General features: G+C 48.9%; 1 protein-coding gene across 2 annotated transcripts in view; it reads right to left on the reverse strand.

Annotated features, from left to right (window-relative positions):
• Positions 1-15517, reverse strand: part of WNT7B (Wnt family member 7B) — a 117440-nt gene extending 101923 nt beyond the window's left edge. Inside the window, exon 1 of one of the 2 annotated variants that reach the window (XM_082223273.1) lies at positions 15077-15517. In XM_082223273.1, the coding sequence (XP_082079399.1) occupies positions 15077-15147 (71 nt within the window). In that variant the 5' untranslated portion in view covers positions 15148-15517. Of the gene's footprint in view, positions 1-535; positions 1034-15076 lie in introns of those variants that run through there. The other variant, XM_082223272.1, reaches the window with a different exon arrangement.
• Positions 15518-19130: the final 3613 nt, after the last annotated feature.

A 19130-nucleotide genomic window follows, 5' to 3' on the forward strand; every position in this document is an offset into this window, starting at 1 on the left:
CCCATGGGACTGATTCCCCAGTCACTGCGCCTGGCGGAGCAACCCACTTAGCTCGGAAATGCCTTTGGGCGCTTCTCCTGTTAGCAGTCTTTCTTCAGGACAAGGAGCCCCAAGTCCCCGGCATCATTACCCGAAAGGAAGCCCCCCCCCCGGTTCTCAGCAGTGCTTCTGCCCTCACTGGCTCCGCCACCCGATCCCTCCTTACGGAGCACCTGTTCGCAGCAGCAGCATCTCTCGCCGGAGCACCTCAGCCACAAGCTTCCCCCAAAGCCTCGGATTCCTCTGGGGGCGCCTCTGAACTCCAGAGAGCCAAACCTGCCGCAGGCAACTTGTTTTCGGAAGAAACTTTCTCTCTCACATGCCCACCCCACTCCCGACAGCCCCCATATCTGCCACCCCCCACCCTGCCTTGCAACCATCTTTGGGGCGCACGTCTCTTTCCCCCACTTTCCCAGCTCCTAGAAGGCGCCCTTTAGGAAACCAGCAAACATCTAAGTAAGGGGGTTAAAAGAAAAAAGAAGTCTTGATCACTTACAAGTAACTTCCACTGGTAAGGATGAGGAAAATCTGAGGGTAATAGACTGAGAGTAAAACGCTGCGCGGTGAGAGAAGGATCATGGTCGTTATCCAGCTCTGAGCACTCTCGAAAGGTCTGTTCCTTGCCTTAGGATGGATGTCTTCCTTGGGGGACCACAAAGGGTTAACTGCTCCCTCCCCCGGTTGGTGTCCCCCCCTTCACTTTGGGTGGGAGGGTGGCTGGGGGGAGAGGCTCAGATGGGGAACTTGAGTTTGGATCCGGATTGGGCTGGGGGGAAGGAGCAAGAGAGGGGCTTGTTGGCTCAGTTTTGCTGTGTCTGGTTAATTTCCTGGGTGATGGTGCTGCCTGTCTGCCTGTCTGTCTCTCTACAGAGCGATGGTCGCTGCTCCTCCAGCTGCTCCTGCTGCTGCTGCCTCTGGCTCAGCTCCCCTGCCAGTCATCTCGCAGTGGTTGGAAGCTTGTTAGAGAGTGGCTTCTCTCGGCGGAATGATGATGCTCCCAGGGATTTGGAGGGCAGACTGCGCCTCTCTCCCTCTCTCCTCGCCAACTCTCCAGAGACTGCAAGCTGCCATTGGGCGAGCGGTGCCGGCAAACCGCCTCCTCTCTCTCTCTCTCTCTCTCTCTCTCTCTCTCTGTGTGTGTGTGTGTGTGTGTGTGTTGGTGGCGGCGGTGTTGTAACGATGACAATGGCATGACACTGATCCGGCAAGCTGGAGAGCTCCCTTTCGGTGGCGGAGCAGCGCTTTCCAAGTTGGCTGGCTTGAAAAACGAGCGCCCAAGCGCCGGGATGGGACGCCCTGGCTTCCCTTTTGCTCTTTGCTCTTCGCCGTTATCATTAAGGCAGCTCTTCAGCATCAGCCATGAGCATGGCACTTGGCAGAGGTTCAGGAGCGGAAGGGAACGAAATCTCTGCCCCACAGAGCTTACAATTCCTCAGCAATGAAAGCTATTCCACTGACCCTTTTATTTCCGTTCCCTCCTTCTTTTGAATATTTAAATATCCCGTGGAAGTTTAGAGACTCCTCGGGGAAGGAATCTGCCATCAGAAGCACTATATAAATAAATTTATAAAAGTATTGTTGTCGTCGTCAGTACTGCCAGATGTGACTGGCTTAGAAAGGATAGCTCCTGGCTTCATAACACCGCCAGAAACATTAAATGAAACCTTCCTGAGACAGACAGGGAGGTTCCCGAGCCACAAGGTGTTGTGCGGAGCGAGAGAGGGAGCGAGACATCCGAGCTGCGCTGGCACAATGCGGGAGCCCGCTTCAAATCTCGCTAAGCACGCATTCTTGGTCCTCCGCCTGCCCTCGGGCGGGGGGGGGACAGTGGCATCGCTGCGAGGGTGGCTTCAAATCGCGTGAGAAGCGCCCAGGACAAAGTGCTTCGTCGTTATCTTTGGCCTCCACTAAAATCGAGGCATGTCAGATTACCATTTCCATGCACTGTAACTGGTTGGGGGTCCTTCAGCCAAAACTGGCTGCCAAAGCGGCTCACAGCAGTGAAAATCTGCAACAGGAAAGGAGGGATTCCTCGGTACTTGTAAATGTGGCTGCCTCTTTCGGCCCCTGGGAGCTGGTAGTCAGGCCTGCTCTTCCATTACTCTGCAGACTTTAGAACAGGGGTGGGAAAGCCCTGGATGAACTCTCAACTCCCACCATTAATTGTTTTTTAATTATTGCACCTTTCCTATGTTTTTAGCGGGTTCTATTTTAGCTATTTAGGGGGAAAGGAGGTACACGAATAAATATAATCATCATCATTCCTGGCCCTTGGGCATACTGGCTGGGACTCATGGGATATATAAAGGGGCGTGGCCAAGGGGAGGGGGCAGCTGCCCCCATCAAGTAAATAAATAAATACTGAACTAAAAGTAGAAATTGGAGAAAGATTTTGACATTTTTCTGAGCACCTGGGGTCAAAAGAAAGTAATTTAAAACAACTGTTGCTGTGACATTTCATTCCGAATCTGCTAGATGGAGCCAGGTAGAGGTTGATGTTAGGTGGGTGTCCTGCCCTGGCGAACATAAATCTTGGCTACGCCCATGGATTTATATACTAACGACACCCGCAAGGTCCGCAAGTCCCCATCCCTACTCCAGAACAGGGGGAGGCAACTTAAGGCCCGATCGCCTTCTCAATCTGGCCTGGGGACCGTCCAGGAACCAGCGTGTGTTTACATGAGTAGAATGTGTGCTTTTATTTAAAATGCATCTCTGGGTTATTTGTGGGGCATAGGAATTCGTTCTTTTTTTTTTTCAAAATATAGTCCGCCGCCCCCCCCCTACATGGTCTGAGGGACGGTGGACCGGCCCCTGCTGGAAAAGGTTGCTTTTTCTAGAAGAAAGCAGAGCCACAGCCTTGCTCCGAAAGAGAGGGAGCTGCCTTTGAATACCATCGGTCTCTGCAATCCCAGGCTCGGGAAGATCCCTGCTCTCTCGGTGGTTTCACGAGGTGCGCCCGCTATAACACTGAAATGAAATTTGTCGAGGATCCCCCCCACTCCCCCACAAACCGTTTGAAGCTCTTTCCTCTTTATCCATGGCACTATATAAAGAGGTGCGTGAACTGCCCCTCAAGCAGAAAGATTAGATTAAAACAGAATTTTGGGGAACAGGACAGCTGCGGAGATCGACTCCCTCCGTAGTAAAGCGCGGGGGTCTTGCCTATCGTGTCTCTCTATAATGGTCCATGTTCAGAGAGCTTCGTTTACATTCCCCTGTTATAACCCTTACAACAACCCTGCGAGGGAGCAGGTCTCGCAGAATTCCCTCCTTCGGAGCTGAAGCGGAGAGGTTGTGGCACCAGGTTCATGGCGCTGGGGGAAATCCCCCTTCCAGGGACTCCTGATTCGCAGCTCACAGGGCGAGCCTATCCGTTCCTCCTGCACTTCCACGGGGCTTTCTCCTAGGGGAGTGCGGGGGAGTCGTGAGTGTTGGACGAGGACCGAGTGAATGAAGGACTAAGTGGACCAGAATCAGTCGTGAAACGTGGGGCTCGAAGCCACCACCCTGAGGCTCCTGCTCTAGCTGCCGAGCTCTGCCTCAGTCACAGCAGCCTCTCAGCCTCAGCTACCCAGACCCAACAGCTTGCAGGAAAGGTGGGATATAAATGTGGAAGTACTTGGACTGCAGCCTGCCTTCCTCTCTTGGACAAAGCCTGGCTCTCTCCCTAGGCAGCCAGAGGAAAGCTCATTCCCAGAACTGCCTTTCCTCCATTTCTGCACTCCCCATTTTGATCCCTGGGCAGGGGGCGGCGATGCACCACCAGCACAAATGGAGCGAATGACATATCCCCGTGGACAACGGCTTCTGGCGACCCTCACCCCGTGCGACCCTCCCGGTGGGGTTTTAGCTGGTCGTGTGAATCCGGGACTCGGTCCGGACACCTGGCCGCCGTCAAAGCGGGCGTAAAACCTGAACACCCTTGAATTCTAACCTCTCCCGACATAAGTGAATCTCCCAGGCGGCGAAATGTTAATTATTATTCTCTCTCCAAGCAGAAAGATTAAATTTCGTCTCGTCCGTCAGTGATTCCCCTCATCACCCAGAAACGGGATAAGGGTGTGTGTGCATATCTGCAAATATCGAGAAAGGTGGAAGGGGTATCAGCCGTCGCTTCCCAACCGGCAGGGAAGGCAGTTTGGTACCCGAAGCTCAGCAGCCCCGCCCAAGGAGTGACTTGCCCCTTCTAAATCCCATGGAGACTATTTTTATTAGTTGCAAGGCACTTTGAATGAACTCAGATCCATCCTAAATGACCCTTGCACCATCAAGGTGACTGTCCTGTGCACGGAGCTGGAACGGGACTGACTTCCCATTGCTGGCATAGGATCGGACCACGAAGCTGTAATTCTAAACATGCTTCTTCAGAAACGTCGCATTGGCCTCGGCCAAACTGGCTGCAGAGCAAACGCGTCAAAGCTCCAGCTGAACAATGAATTCACACGATCCTTACCGTCCTCCCTTCCTCCAGGGATCGCGGGCCAATCTGCCGGGGTCCGCCCTCCACAAAAGACAATTGTTGCACAATTTTAGAAATTTCAGTCAAAAAATCAGTCACAAATACCAGTAGCTTTTGATGAGTGGTGGGGACTGGCTTAAGGTAAGTAAGCTTTATGGTAGGGGAGCTAGAATTAGAGACCTCTCCCCCCACGCCAAGTGACGCGCAGCCCGATCCTATGGAACTTTGGCTTGGAAGAGGACTCCATGCCAAATCAGCAGGAGCAGGCTTACTCGGAGGTAAATTCCACTGACTTTAATGGGACTTTCAATTGAATAAGAATTTAGGAAGAGGAACAGACTCTCCTCCTCCCGCACGAGCACACAATTAGACCACACCAAATCACTGTTCTGTTGCTTTCTTTAAAGAGAAAAACAAATGTCGGGAACACTTCGATTTTATGACAGCAGACATGCGGTAAATTGAAGTGTCCTGTTTTAGCGGCAAAATTCTCTTCAAAGACTTGACAATGAGAGAGACCGATTTCGTGGCAGTCCTTTATTATTAGAAAGCGAAAGTCTCGTTTCCACAGAAATGACAGTGGCAGAGGGAGCGTGTATCTGACATGCTGGTGCGATGAGCTGATACCGTTTACACGAGAGAACAGATTTGTACATATGGGATCCTAACGAGATCTGGAGCTGCGCTCCCAGGCGAAGCCGGCTGGAAGTTTTGTCCTGTTTGGTGGACAAGGGTATCCGGAGAAGAGCCTTGGCCCTCAACAGATTCCCAGAGCAATGTGCAAAAATATGTTCTTGCGTCACCTTCCAAAAGCAAGCTTACATTCTGCGTTTTGTTACTATTTTGGCATAGCCCTGAATGTGTGCAAGGGAACGCAACGAAATCCATTTTAGAAAGAAAACCTCAGGTGGCTCCTGGGGGGGGGTGTAAGTCTTTTTTAAATAATAATAATAATCTGCATTGATCTGCCTAGTAATATTTATAATCCTGCATCGTGAGGCTGTCATTCTAGACTAACTTGCCTGGGAGAAATCCCCATTAACTCCTGAGTAGGGACTATACTCCTGTATAGGCGGTGTAAGCCTGAAAGGTGAAGTGCCGCTTGAGATCTGCTGAGTGCTGCGATGGAAAAGAAGAGATACAATTTCGTTGGTGGGTCGTAAGGCGTTGCTCCCTTTAAATGAGGCACCTTGTGATTGACCCCCATTCCCACCAAGGCGGGCCAGGCGTGGAGCAGGTGGGCGAAAGAATAATAAAAAGTGGCGCCTCCCCCTCCCCCCCAGCCCTGTTCATTTGGTTTATCCTGTCTCTAGGACTGCAGTGTTTTAACCTGTGTAAATTATTCCCAGGGCAGAAGGACGCGCGTCTATTGTGTCTGGAGTCAGTCGGTCTGGAGTAAAGAGCTGCCCCGGGCCCCGCGTCCTTCGCCCCTCGCTCCAAAGTCTACTTCGCCATCGCTCCCTCCCCATTCAGAACCGAATAGTGACGTGTTTCACTCCGGATTGTTGTTCACAGTGCTATTCAGGGATTCCGGAAAGGAGTACCCTGGGGATGCAGCAGCCAATGGGAAATCAGAGTTTTTACTGCCTCTCTCTCTCTCTCTCTCTCTCTCACACACACACACACACACACACAGCGCTGTGAAATATCTGGAGTTCATATGACAGAAAACTGCGCGCGCGTGTGTAGTAGGACTGAATATAGTTCTCTCTCAGAGAGAGCGAGAGCGAGAGAGAGAGAGAGAGCGCTATATTCTCTTACACACACACACGGCTACCTGTCAGTATCTTATACACTCCGGATCTGTCCCTGCGCTGAAGATCGTGGTCTTCCATTCGGGACATCACCCCGCCAAATCTGGAGTTGGGCAGAGGCCGCTCATCCAGGAAGACCGCCTGGCTAACTACTGTCTGAAGCCCAGGAACACTTTCATTCAGCTCCTAGCGGGAGCATTTTCATGGAAAAGGAAGCCGCAGCAGAAACCTTTTATTATTACTGTTACTATTATTATTTCTATTCTATTATTATTATTATTATTATTATTATTATTATTATTATTATTATTATTATTATTTCTATTCTACTTCTAAAAAGCGTGGGGGGTATCTATACTCCTCCTGGGGCTGGATTTAGCTCTTGATGATGAGCAGGGAGTAAATCCTGCTCAGTTCGGCCACACGTTCCCTGCTAAGAATAGGTCACACAGCCAACGCAGGGTTTAACCTTGCCTCCCTCCTGCCCGAGCCCCCGGCTTTGGAGGGAATGGCCTTGCAAGCCGACTTGAACCCACTATGTTATTGTTGTTGTTATTTTATTATTAAAATTTCTATACCGCCATTCAGTCGAAGATCACAGGGAAGTTTGCAATATAAAAAACATCGAAAATACATACCATAATAACAAGCAAAAACAATAACTCCCCCTTTCCAGGGAGATTACAATCTGAGCATCGCAACGGCGGTGGGCAAAGAGAGACAGAGGAAGGAGACCGAAAGCGCCGAGCCTGAAACTGGTTTTGTATCGTTCTGAATCTAACTTTCCTCCTCCAAAGCCAACAGGCTGACCCAGGAAATGGAGTGTTTAATAGAGCGGGTTTAACAGCGCGATTTGTATTCTTATTTGTGGGAAATACGACTGGGTTCAAGGGAAGGCTGCAGCGCCTGAAGCTGGAAGCCTGCAGACAGTCACTGGCAAGGAAGGCTCTCCGACCCGCCGCCCCAAGACCCACGAGGATTTACTGTCGAGTAAACGAGGAGAGGCTGGGGTTGCGCGACCGGGGGCTGGAGCCGGGAAGTGTCATAGAAAACTTCCGCCACCATCGCAATATGGAGCTAATATTGACCACCCTTTCAGAGTTGCTGTAAGGAAAACGGAGGCAGTGTGGTGGAGTACTTTAGGGGTGCTAAAGACCAGTAAAGAATCCCTCCTTAAAAGCTACCTTTTCCATAAAACTGAGTTTAGGAAGGGGCAACGACTTTTCTCCGTCCTCATCCCACACTACTCTGACTTCTCCTTTCCCTGATCTCTTCCAATACCATTTAGATTGTAATCTCTTCATGGCGGGGGCCTATTTTGCACCTTGATGGAATTGTTCACTATGTGTAATACAACAACAACAACAACAACAACAACAACAACAACAACAACAGTTAATGAAATAAAGATGATGATAGGAAAGATCTTGAATTCATTCATCCCTAACCTTGTTATTTTGCTGGTGTTCTCCACCACAACTGAAGGTCGAGATTGAACGCTATCTTCATCCTCACTAAGTCAAAAATATGGACCAAAAATATGGCCAAAATACAAAACTCACCCATACCTAAAACAGACACTTTGCTTCATTCTGCAAATCAAAGACAGAGGTGGGGGTGGAGTGTGGAATAAACAGGAGGATGGAGAGGAGAGAGAGATTGAAAGCCAGGCTGCTCCATTATCAGTTCCCCCTCTCCTTTTTTTTGTACGGGGAGGGGGGAACTGGTAGAGGGAGGGGGGAGAGAGAGAGAGAGAGAGAGAAGGAAAGAAAGAAGAAGAGGTATCACTGCATTCAAAAGGATATGATTTCACGGGGGTGGGGAGAATTGGTCTTTCCAAGGCTCGATGAAAGAGGGAATAATTGCCTTTCCCCCCAGTCTAGCCTCCAAGCAGCCCGAGTCAATTACACCCGCTATTGTTTAGGGAAAGTGAAGGATCTTCATCTCTCTCCTAGGCTTGCTGAAGGATCTAGTGCTCGCCCTCTCTTTCTTTTCTGGTTATTATTTTTTATTACCGTACATTTGCAGTTGCAGACTAAAGAGGAGGTCATCATTCATCAGTATTCACCTGTCTGGGGCTCTGAATCGCCCTCTCAGTCTCACCTGCGTCCTTTGCAAGGAGGACGACACACAGCAGCCTGCTCTCCTTTCTCTAGACTTCCGCGTGCCCCGCTTTCCTCGTTTCACTTTGCTCCCCAACCCAAAACGAGGGATAACAGCGTGGGCAAGGAACGAAGCTAGGAGAGAGAGATTTTCCTCTGACTCGCAAACTGTTTTTCCCAACTCGCCAGTAGAGTTTCTGCAGCGGCTGCCTCCTGCTTTCTGAAGCTGCCCCGTCGCCTTCCCTGCTCCCTCTGGAATCCGCTTCCGACAGGGTGATTTCAAATATGCCAAGTCAGGCTGCGCGCGTGTCGCACAAGACACTTCCTAGGGAATGACTGCAGCTCTTGGCTGATTCACACAAGCTTGATCCTTAAGTGATGCACATCAGGTAATGCTGTGCGCGTGTCAATTTGCATTGCACATACAAATCCAGGGAGAAAGCTTTTATCACCTGCCAGCATCGTTGCCAGTTCTCCATTTAGCTAAAAGAGGGCAAGGGCAGATGCAGGTGCATCGCTTGGTTTTTCCTTTAAAAGGTGACTGCACCGTGACAGGTAGCAGAGAGCACTGTACTGAATTGGCTTTTGGAAAAACCATTTTCTTGGAAGCCATGTGGGCCTTTTTTAATTCTTGCAAGTCACCACGATGTTGCAGTCAAATAAATCAAGGACTAGTTTACACATTGCATGCTCAGATTACTATAAGATTGACTGATGAATATGTGAATTAGACTTCACAGAGATAACTTTTTATTCACCTCAAACTTCATGCTTATCAGTGGATACAGTTCACACATTCAGTTTCCAATCAATCAAGTGTTGTGCTTGCTAGTTTGGACCAATTTTCCAATTGTCACCTGTTTGGGTGTGGTCCTCTATATTTTTCATTATTATTGATCTATGCTCTTCTTTAGTGCAGCATATTCTCCTTGCATGCCTCTCCCATGTATGTCCCTCACCTACCATGACCTCTGCACTGCCTATGGCTCAATTTTCCGCTTAAATGGTGGAAATCCCACTAGGTAGCTGCCTGGGCTCATGACATTCGTTACTCTCTGAGCACCAGACTCAACACCTCCCCTCCTTCCTCCAATTACAGATACATGGGAACAAGCTGTAGTGAGAAAAATGAGTTTTGCACATGTTTCAGTGCTATTAGTTCACATGTTTGAGTGCTAAGTCTGTGTGATTCACATTAAGGTTCAGATTTCAGTGCGCTGGTCCTCTGTATCCTCCTTCTAAATGCTGGAGAAAAAATTGCCATCCAGATAGTAGTTAAGATAAGATGCAAACATGTAGTAAATACATTTCTTCTCTGCTTGACAGAACAATACAGAAGAGTACCCTTGTCAAATGGTTGTATCACATGCACACATATATGTTGGGTAAGTCGTCATCTGCAATCATAGAATCATAGAACTGTAAAGTTTGAAGGGACCATGAGGGTCATATAGTCCAAGCACCTGTGATGTAGGAATCTTTTGCCCAATGCCAGGTTTGAACCCACATCCCCTGAGTTCAAGAGACTCATCCCACACCATGAAACTCTATCTGGATTCAATAGGAGCAACTACTTGCAGGCAGAAGCTGCAGTAAATAGTTGGGATGAATTCCCTGAAACGGAAGAAAACAGAGGTGTGAGGGGGGAGACCTTGCTGTCTGGCTTTGTAATTCTTGGAAAATCCAGATTTCTGGACACACATATCAGCTTAGAAGCCAAATAGAAAGCTACAACTGTGTTCTAATGTGTCAGCAATATGGCTGATCATATTGATAGTAGGAGAGGATATATTGATTGTATATTATCCTTCCTCATTCACGCTAGTGAGCTGGTAGCAGAGCACATTCGCCTGTGTATTGCAGGAAGCTAGTTAGGAGATTCGTTTGAATCTCTTGAGTTAAGCAATCCAGTCTGGCTTGTCCAGATTGGATTTGTTCCTGGTAAATCCCCTCTGTTCCCTCTTAAAAAGAATAAAGACACAACTGTAATAAGAAGTTTACTCACATTCAGTTCACAGTATGACCCTGAAGGCAAGCTTTAGCTTGTAGTTACAGAAGAGAGTGTGGTTTTATCCCATATGGGGATTGAGCCCATGTGCTGCTGTCTGAGAGCCAACAGACAGCAAAAGCATCAAGAAAACAGCATCAAGAGAAGCGTCAAGAGAGAGGGAGAGGGAAGATAGCTGCATGAACAGCCCTTTTACAGGGTCTCCCAGGGTCACGCCCATCTACCTGGTCATATGCAGGGGGAGAATGTTCCAGACCAGGTGTCACAAGTCCTCCTGGCTGGAGCAACATCTCCCTGTGTGTTCACTCTGGGCAAACAGGAAATGTTGTATTTGACTGCTTTCTGTGATGTTACATCCCATATAATTGACATAGATTTGGTAAGGTATTTTGAGAATTCTCATGCAAATGCTAAATATAAACTTTCAGAAAACAAAAAAGGGAATCCATTCACATTCAGCTGCAATTCATCAAAGGCTGGCCAGTCCTGAGATGTGCAGACATGTGTGAACTGTCCCTTAGCCCCCTAAAACAAAAAGAAGAGAGTCCTGGAACCCTTGAGATGCTGGTAGCATCCCTAGGCAAAGAGGCTACTTCAACATAAATGAATCTGATGCCTTGGGAACAAAGTGGTGAGATGCAGCAGGATGAAGGTGAGTAAGAAAGAGTTAGTTTATCGGGTTACTGCAAGAACATACTTTTGCAGTTGGCCCTGAACTGTTCATAAGTCACTTTCATCTCTTTGATTATACAATACACAAACTAACCACCATCAGCTCTGAGCACGCCAGTTAAATGCTGCACTTTGCTAAAGAACAAGAACACAGTCTCAGAGGAAAATAGCAACCCAGTGCTTAAACATCTCAGCATCTTATTTGGAAACAGGGCTGGCTCCCAGATATTCATCACTTAATGACAGCATTATTGGGGGAGGGCTTCACTTGCAGGTGTGAGTGGTCTATCACAGGTATAATGCCATATAGGACCTTCATATCGCCTTAAAAACAAATACACAAGAGCAATATCAGGAAGTGCAGAACAATGGATATTCATGAATGTGTGGACTAGTCCCTACAGCACCAAGGAACAAACGCAAAGTTAAAGAGAAGCACATTTATGCACAGGTCAACTCTTTTCATCAGATCAGTGACATAGTCTAATGCATCTGAAGTTAATCCCATTTATCTCAATAGAATTTATTCCAAAGTATGAAACATTCCCAATGTAAGCACAGCACAGGGTTGGATATACATCCATTTGAAATAATTGTGACTTGCTTCTGCTAAACAGTGAGATAGAGTTTACGGCAGGGTCAGCTGTTGTGTGGGCTCTAGACACCACTGCTCCCATAACGCTATCTGAGCGGAAAACAATAGTTTTGATGTGGCAGGAACCTCACAAGACACAGAGACCCCTGGTTGAAACTTACGTTCAATACAAACAAACCAGTGACTGAGAGCAAAACGTGACAGCAAAATGTGGGACATTTTTCCTCTTTCCCAATACTTGAACTTAGGTCATGCTATGAAACTGATTAGCAGGAGATTCAGGATAGACAGCATTTAATGCAGGTATGGAATGCATTGCCAGAGCCAGAAAATGTGATGGCAGCCACTGACTTAGGTGGTCTTAAAGGAGTATAGGAACATAATGGCTGCTAGTCATGATGGTAGAAGGAAGCCTTCAGGCTCGAAGGCCTTTGGATACCATTTGCTGGGAACCTCCATGACAGATGGCGGATGCCTTCGGGTCCTGCATGTCAGCTCTCTGAGGGGAGGTATGTGGTTAACCACTGTGGGAGAACAGGGTGATGAGCCAGATGTCTGGTCCACCTGGACTCTCTTTCCTTAAGTTCTTATTTGGCTTGGGCTTAAATTGGTGTGAGGGCCTGGAACATCTGCTCAGTCCATCTTCTTCATTCTCTCTTGCATTAGCTGCACTTTGACATGGTGGCAGCAAGAGATGAACCTTTGTCCAATAGGAAAAGAACTGGTTCTTGTGTGCATGTTGGGCACTGGTTGGCTGCAACATCAGATGTGCTGCACATGTGGAATGGCTCCTCCAAAACCATAGGTGGAACCTGTAGCTGCCTGGGATGTTTCCACAGGACGCGTTCACACATTCTGCTAGGGCCATGATCTGAACATGAATTCCTCCACAAAATCAAATCACCAGAGGCATTTTGTGATTCAGCCCTTCCTAAAACTCTGTGTGAAAGTGACAGACTTTCAGAGAAGCCACAGTCCCACACACACACATTCTTAGGTGCAAGCCCCATTGAACTTACTCGTGGCGAGAAATAGCTACAGCCCTATGTACGCTGGCAAGTTGAAACCCACATTTACTGGGAAATAAAGGCCACTGAGTTAAGCAGGGCTCCTTCCCGACTCCAGCAACTGTGCATTGACTTCAATGTGTACAGGACCTCAACCCTCTTCAGTGCCTGCTTTAACCCTCTTCAATGTGGCATAAATGAGCAGAAGGTCAGGGCTGCAAGCTTCCAAGCCCAGACTCCCCAAGCAACGTGACTCAGCCCAAGGAGGTCCTGCAAGAGAAATATGTACTTGGTGGCCTATATCGCAGGGGCTAGGGCTTGGGAGAGAGCCCGACTTAGGACAGCGAGACTTCACCCTGAGCTCATACGACGGCAGGGTCTGATGACTCTCAGTCGGGAAGGGGGTTCCGGGTTCGAATCCCAACTCCGCCTTGAAGCGGCTTTGGCTAAACGGCCAATCCAGGACTACAAGTCCCATTATCCCTGGCTAGCAGGACTAGTCCCTGGGCCCACACGCCCGGCCCCGCGACTGCGCCGCACCGCACCCGACTGCCCCGGTCTGCCTTGCAGGGTTGGTGCCCAGCCGCCTTGGGCTTCCCTAAAGCACCTGCTCCAGTCTGCCAGCCCGACTGGCAGCAAGCGCCTCTCGCCCGGCCCATGGGCAGGTGAAGCTTCAAAGGGTCAGGATTGCAGCTCCACACTCCCTCTGTGCATTTTGGACCGTAAAAGAGAGAGGGGGGGGGAGAGGAATAATCCCGCAGCTATGCAAAAGGAGGGGGGGCGGAATAAAAGGCAGGGATCTTTAACGTGCGGTTCAACAGGTAGAAACTCGGCTGGAGCAAAGGAATGTGGAAATACAACTCGCGGCAGGCAGGAGGGAGGCAGGCAGGCAGGAGGGAGGAGGCAGGGCGAGCAGACCGGCCGGCCTGGTCTGCTGAAGGAGAGCCCCGGCCTCTGCCCCGCGCGCCCCCCCGGCAACTGCCCCCCCCGGGCAACTGCCCCCTGCTCTGCCCTGCAGCCTGCTGCCCCCCCCCCAGGCGCCCAGCAGGTGCCTCGGATCCCGTCTCGGGGAGGGCGAGAGAGCGACCCTGGCCTCCGCCGCTCCGGATCTCCCCGCTGCCGGCCAGGGGCGGATCCCTCTCCCGGGGGCGAGGGATGCTTTGGAGGGTCGCTGGGGCCCGGCTAGCAACTGGTGGCTGACACCCCCCCCCCGCATGCAAACACACACATCCCTCCCACGGATTTTAATTGCGGGAGGAGGGAGACAGGATCGCACCCTCCGAAGCTTCCCTACACCCACCTCTTCGGGGTGGGCAGGATCTCCCCTGCACCGCTTCAGAGTTTACATTGCTTCCCAGGAAATGGGCTCAGGGATCTGGCGCTGGGCGCAGCCGGATCCTGCCCACGGGGAGGTGAGTCTTGCTGATCGTCGGGTCTGCAGGGAAGCAGCGATCCTACGCCCCCGCTCTCTCTGGGGCAGGATGGTCCCGCTCCGGATTCCGCGGGAGCGACTCCGGAGTAGGCTCCCGATCTTCGGCTGCGGTTCCAAAGCCCGTTTCCGAAGGAGGAAGGCGAGCTTCTGGGTCAGCCGGCTGCTCAGGAGTTAACCCCTGCAGCCTCGGCAGCTGGACCCTAGCTCTGCGCTCTTGGAAAGGGAGACCTCCTGGGTTCAGCTGCGGACTTTCCTCCCCAGTCAGCGTGCTCAGGAGGCTGCAGCGATCCTGTGCACCTTTACTCAGAAGTAAGTCTTGCCGAGTTCCAAAGGAAACGCAAGCTGCTTCTTTATGGTCTCACCCACAGTGTCTACCTTTACTCTGAAGAAAGTTCCTCTCATTGCAATGGCGTTTACTTCTAAGTAAATCTGTACTTGGAACTGCAGTCTGAGCTATCCAGGGATGTGTTGCTGGGTTATTGTTTTTTAAAAAACACACAAAACAAAACCACAGTTATTCAATCCCTCTTTGTCCTACCCCAGTTAACAAACGAAACAACAATATGTAAAATGTCCCTTTTTGCAGACTCAGGCACGTAGACCAGACAGTGCGCGACGCAGCAACGTTTTGCCAATTGCTGTGCTCACATGACCAGCGCCTCCAAACTGGTGGGAGGGAGGAAGAAATCGATAATTCTTTTAGCTGACCGACGCGCGGCTCGGATTCACAAGCCCTTTCTCTCTCTCAAGGCGAGCTCGGGGCTGGGACGGGCAGCAGACATCCAGGTCCCCGCCACCCCTTCCAGAGATCTCATATTTGGTGCCCGAAAACCTGCCTGCGAGTTTGCAACAACCCATTACAGAAGCGGTGCAAAGGAGGGCAATGACTTAACCAACAAAAAGCAATATGTGGCATTGTTGACACACAACTTCAGAAAGCTCTCCTCGGATCGCGACACCCCCCTCGCCGTCGCCGCCCCCGACGCAGCCCGGTCTCGTACTCACCCTAGTTTGACATAGATGACTCCGAAGCAGAGAAACACGTAGAAAATCCACTTTCGGAAGTTTCTGTGCATGATCTAGGAGGGCATGGAGGGAGCCATATAATATGAAATTGTGCGGGGGGAGGGGGCCGAGAGAGCGGAGCGGTCGCAAAAGGGATCTTTGCCGATTAAATCCCAGCAGCAGGAAGCCTTTGGGGGATTCCTCCAAAGACCCGGCAGGGGGGCGCCAAGGCAGCGTTCAAACGATCGGCTCCCCCTGCAACCATGGGGGCCAAAAAACAACAAAGGGGGAAGACAGAGAGAAGGGCTTTTGCATTTTTTTGAATTGCAAAAAGCAACCACATCGAGGATCGCGAGGGGAGTCTCCTGGAGAGGAGAGCAGGCGTCGCTGGGGATCGACTGCCTCGCCGCAGCCTGGAAGTTCAATGCGTTTCTACTTGTTCTGACTTCTCCAGGTAGCACCACGTATCTTGCGATCTGTAGCTGCAGGTAGGAGGATCTCTCGCTCTCGCTCTCTCGCACACACACTTCGCGCGCACACCTCCTCTGCTGCCTTTTGCATTTCCAACGCTCATCTCTCCAGTTCCACATACAAAATAAAGGGGAGGGGGATTCACAGATAATTATAGGGTCTGCAAACGAAGCATTTGTCTTCGGCAAAATTACACACACACACACACACACACACACACACACACACCCTCTTCAGCAGACATAGTAACATTAAAAGCAAGCTAAAAACTAATCCTGCGTCTGTAATCCGATTAAAACCCAAACGTGCATCCCGATCCGTAGAAGAAAGTCCCACTGCTTTTATTTTATTTATTAAATTTGTATACCGCCCTTCATCCGAAGAGCTCACAGCATAAAAATACACAAAATGCATAATGCATAATAAAAAATAAGAGCAAGAACAAACTCCCCCTCCCACAAACTCATTTAAAATGATATAGGATGTTAATCAGCCCAGAGGTTGGTGGAAGAGGATCGTTTTCGCCTGGCGCCTAAAGGAAGGCGGTGTATTCCTGCAATCCGGAGCAGACCTACCTGTTAACATTGAGCTTGGTGAGGTTTGCTACTGAGTGAACATAGGAATGGGTAATTCAATCGAACAGCATAGTTATATACATGGGAAGCGACTATTAAAAAACTGATTAAATTTACATATTTTTCATATGCAAATTCCATCAGTAAAAACACTTAGGATGGGAGAAGACTTCCTTTGGTTTTAGAACCTTAACGAGGCCATTTTTCTCAGGGTCATCACAAGAGTAAATAAATCATAGTCAACAAAGCATAATTATTATAGAGATGAATTAACCAATTAAATGTGTATCCGGTGGAAATCAACTTAACAAATCAACTTTCAAAGCAATGCATGTGCAGGCCACAGTAGACTTTGCAGGCTTGTGGGAGGCAGTGGGCACTTTGAAGATGGCGCCTAATGTGGGGTATCCAGAAAGAGCAGCCAAGTCCAACATTTCCTGTTTGCTAGAATGGACATTCAGAGGATGTGGGGCCAACAGGGAGGACTTCCTGTCAAACCTGTGGGAGCCACTTCCCTCTGGATGCGGCCAGGTAGAGATGGGCATGACTCATAAAAGGCTAGTGATGTCACCCCCTCTTGCTCTTACTCTCTTGCCTCTTCCTCTGCTTCCTGCAATCTAGTCTGATCTCTCATACCTCATCCATAGTTCAGGCTTCACTTTAATCTAAACTGCAATATGTACCTGTAACTGCAACCTAAGCCTGCCATCAGATTGCTACTGAATGTGAACTTTGAGTAAACTCTATTTTATTCTAAGAAGACTGTTTTGTGCTGTTATTGTTTTAAGTGGGATAAAAGGGGGGAAATACCAGGAAGAATCCTGGCTGCACCAAGGCATCCTGGTTGCTTCATAAAAAAGGCTGAAACCAGCTGAATCAACAGCTTCCTGTCTTGCTGCAAAGGGATGCACTCTGCTGTACTCACAAACTTGAGCAAGGAAGGATAATATCTGATATATCCTCTCCTACCTTCCATACACATCCCTACACATTTTTGTAAGTATGTGTATTAAAAATAGTTTGAGAAATCCACTGCCTAGTTAATCAGAGCATCTTTTTATTTCCTCATGATGTTATTTATTGATCCAATTAATTAATTAACAATTGCCTACAGTGTGTAACCCTATTTACAGGCAACTCTCAAGCTGCGCGTTTGATGCCATGTGTGCCCATGCACGTGTGTGCTGCATTTGGCACCAGAAAGGGGGGGGGGAACGGAGATGGGCAGGCCAATGTGCACAGTGACCCAGAACGTAACCCACACGTAAATGTGTGTGGGGGGGTGTCCCCTGGATTACCTTAACAGAATAAGAGGGACCCAGCATGGCAATAGAAAGCTGACCTCCTGCAGCCAGCCTTGCAAGTTCAGATTTGTAGAATGTAGTGTGTGTGTGTGTGTGTGTGTGTGTGTGTGTGTGTACCTGCCTGCCTGCCTGCTTACCCTTAGCAATTGCCCTACCTAACTGTTTATAGTACTTAATGCTGCTTCCCTTTCCACTGCTCTGGAGTGCAATATGGGGGAGCTAGACAAAATACTTGCTTTATACAAATAACAGCCTGCTTCCATGATTAATCAGGGGTCACCTTTCAAATTAATAAAAAAGGTTATGATAAATTAACTGCTGCTTTAAATCCTCTTCTTTTTCTTCAAACTTTAGAATAGTATTTCTTCAATAACTATGTGTGAATGTGTGTGCTTAGCTATTGCTTGGGCCTAGTAAAGGCATGACTTCATTAATATATATTCTAATGGCCCAACACACACCATGTTCACATCATAAATCTAGCATGGCCCATTCATATTTTGGCAGGAGCCTGCACTTACCAGCCTCACCTTCTGTCCATTTTCTATAGAAATAGAATGAGGGCTGCTGTGAACCATGACAATTCAAATTCTACACTGAGAAAAGCTGAAGTCCACAACCTCTAAATTAGGTAAACTGAGCAAATTTTAGTAATGCCTCTTACTTTCGTATCTGCTTGTTTTGTTGGTGCATAATCTGTTCTAGCTCTTGCTATCCAGGACCTCAGGCCAAAACTCCGCTTCCGTCTGTCATCAACAAGAGCCCCTTGCTGTAATTTCAGCATTCCCTGATATACGCAGGTCCTTCCCTCACAATCCCCTTGTCACAGTCATGGGCATTTTGCTAACAAATAATCGAAACTGCAAATGCCCCCTTTCCAAAATGTCTACTATTTATGATTGCTATTCCTACAGCCGCCTTACAGCTGTTTCTGTCTTCCTAATCTTTAAAAATCATAATCACCATGCAACCTTCTGGCTCTCCTGTACATAGAATAAGTGGTATAGTAAAGTGATTCCACTAAACACACACCCCAACACACATACACACAATCCTTGCTCAACACCTGCACAATGGCAGGAAAGGGATGGAAGGATTTGTGAGGGTCTACTCCACTTCTTCTCTTAGTGAGTGTGAGTATACCCAGAAGCAGGAAAGAGCTGATGCCAGGGATAGCAGGGCTGTTGAGTGATGGCCACTCCATTCTTGTTAGGGACCAAATCTGGAAAGGGTTTGTGTGGAGAGTGGTTGGCCAGACCTGAGTCACCCTCTTGGGGGCATAATCTTCTGCTAAGTCTCTCTCTTTGTCTTCTCTGCCCCCCCTTCCTTCCTTAGGAGGCGAGAGTAGTGCTTAGCATGGGCAGATGGGCAACACTGCTGACAATGGACTCATCCAGGGGTGCCAACTTGAATAAAATATTGGGGGACAGCATGGGTGTACAAGCGGCAGCTGCCTGCCTAAATCAAGCAAATAAATAAAAATACTTAACTGAAGCTTGGTTCTGCCCCCCCCCCCCGCCCCAAATCCTGGCTATGTCCATGGGGAGCAGATATGCCCCATCCCATAATTGATCGTATGGCACAATTGGAATGGCAATGACCAGTCACTTTGGGAGGGTGGCCCCCTCAAACATTTTATGGGGGGGGGGTAAAGGGACCTCACCTTTAGGAGTTGGTTCCAGGACTCATCCACACTGTCTTTTA

This window comes from Podarcis vaucheri, assembly GCF_965113315.1.
Source record: "Podarcis vaucheri genome assembly, chromosome: 5".
NCBI lineage: Eukaryota > Metazoa > Chordata > Lepidosauria > Squamata > Lacertidae > Podarcis > Podarcis vaucheri.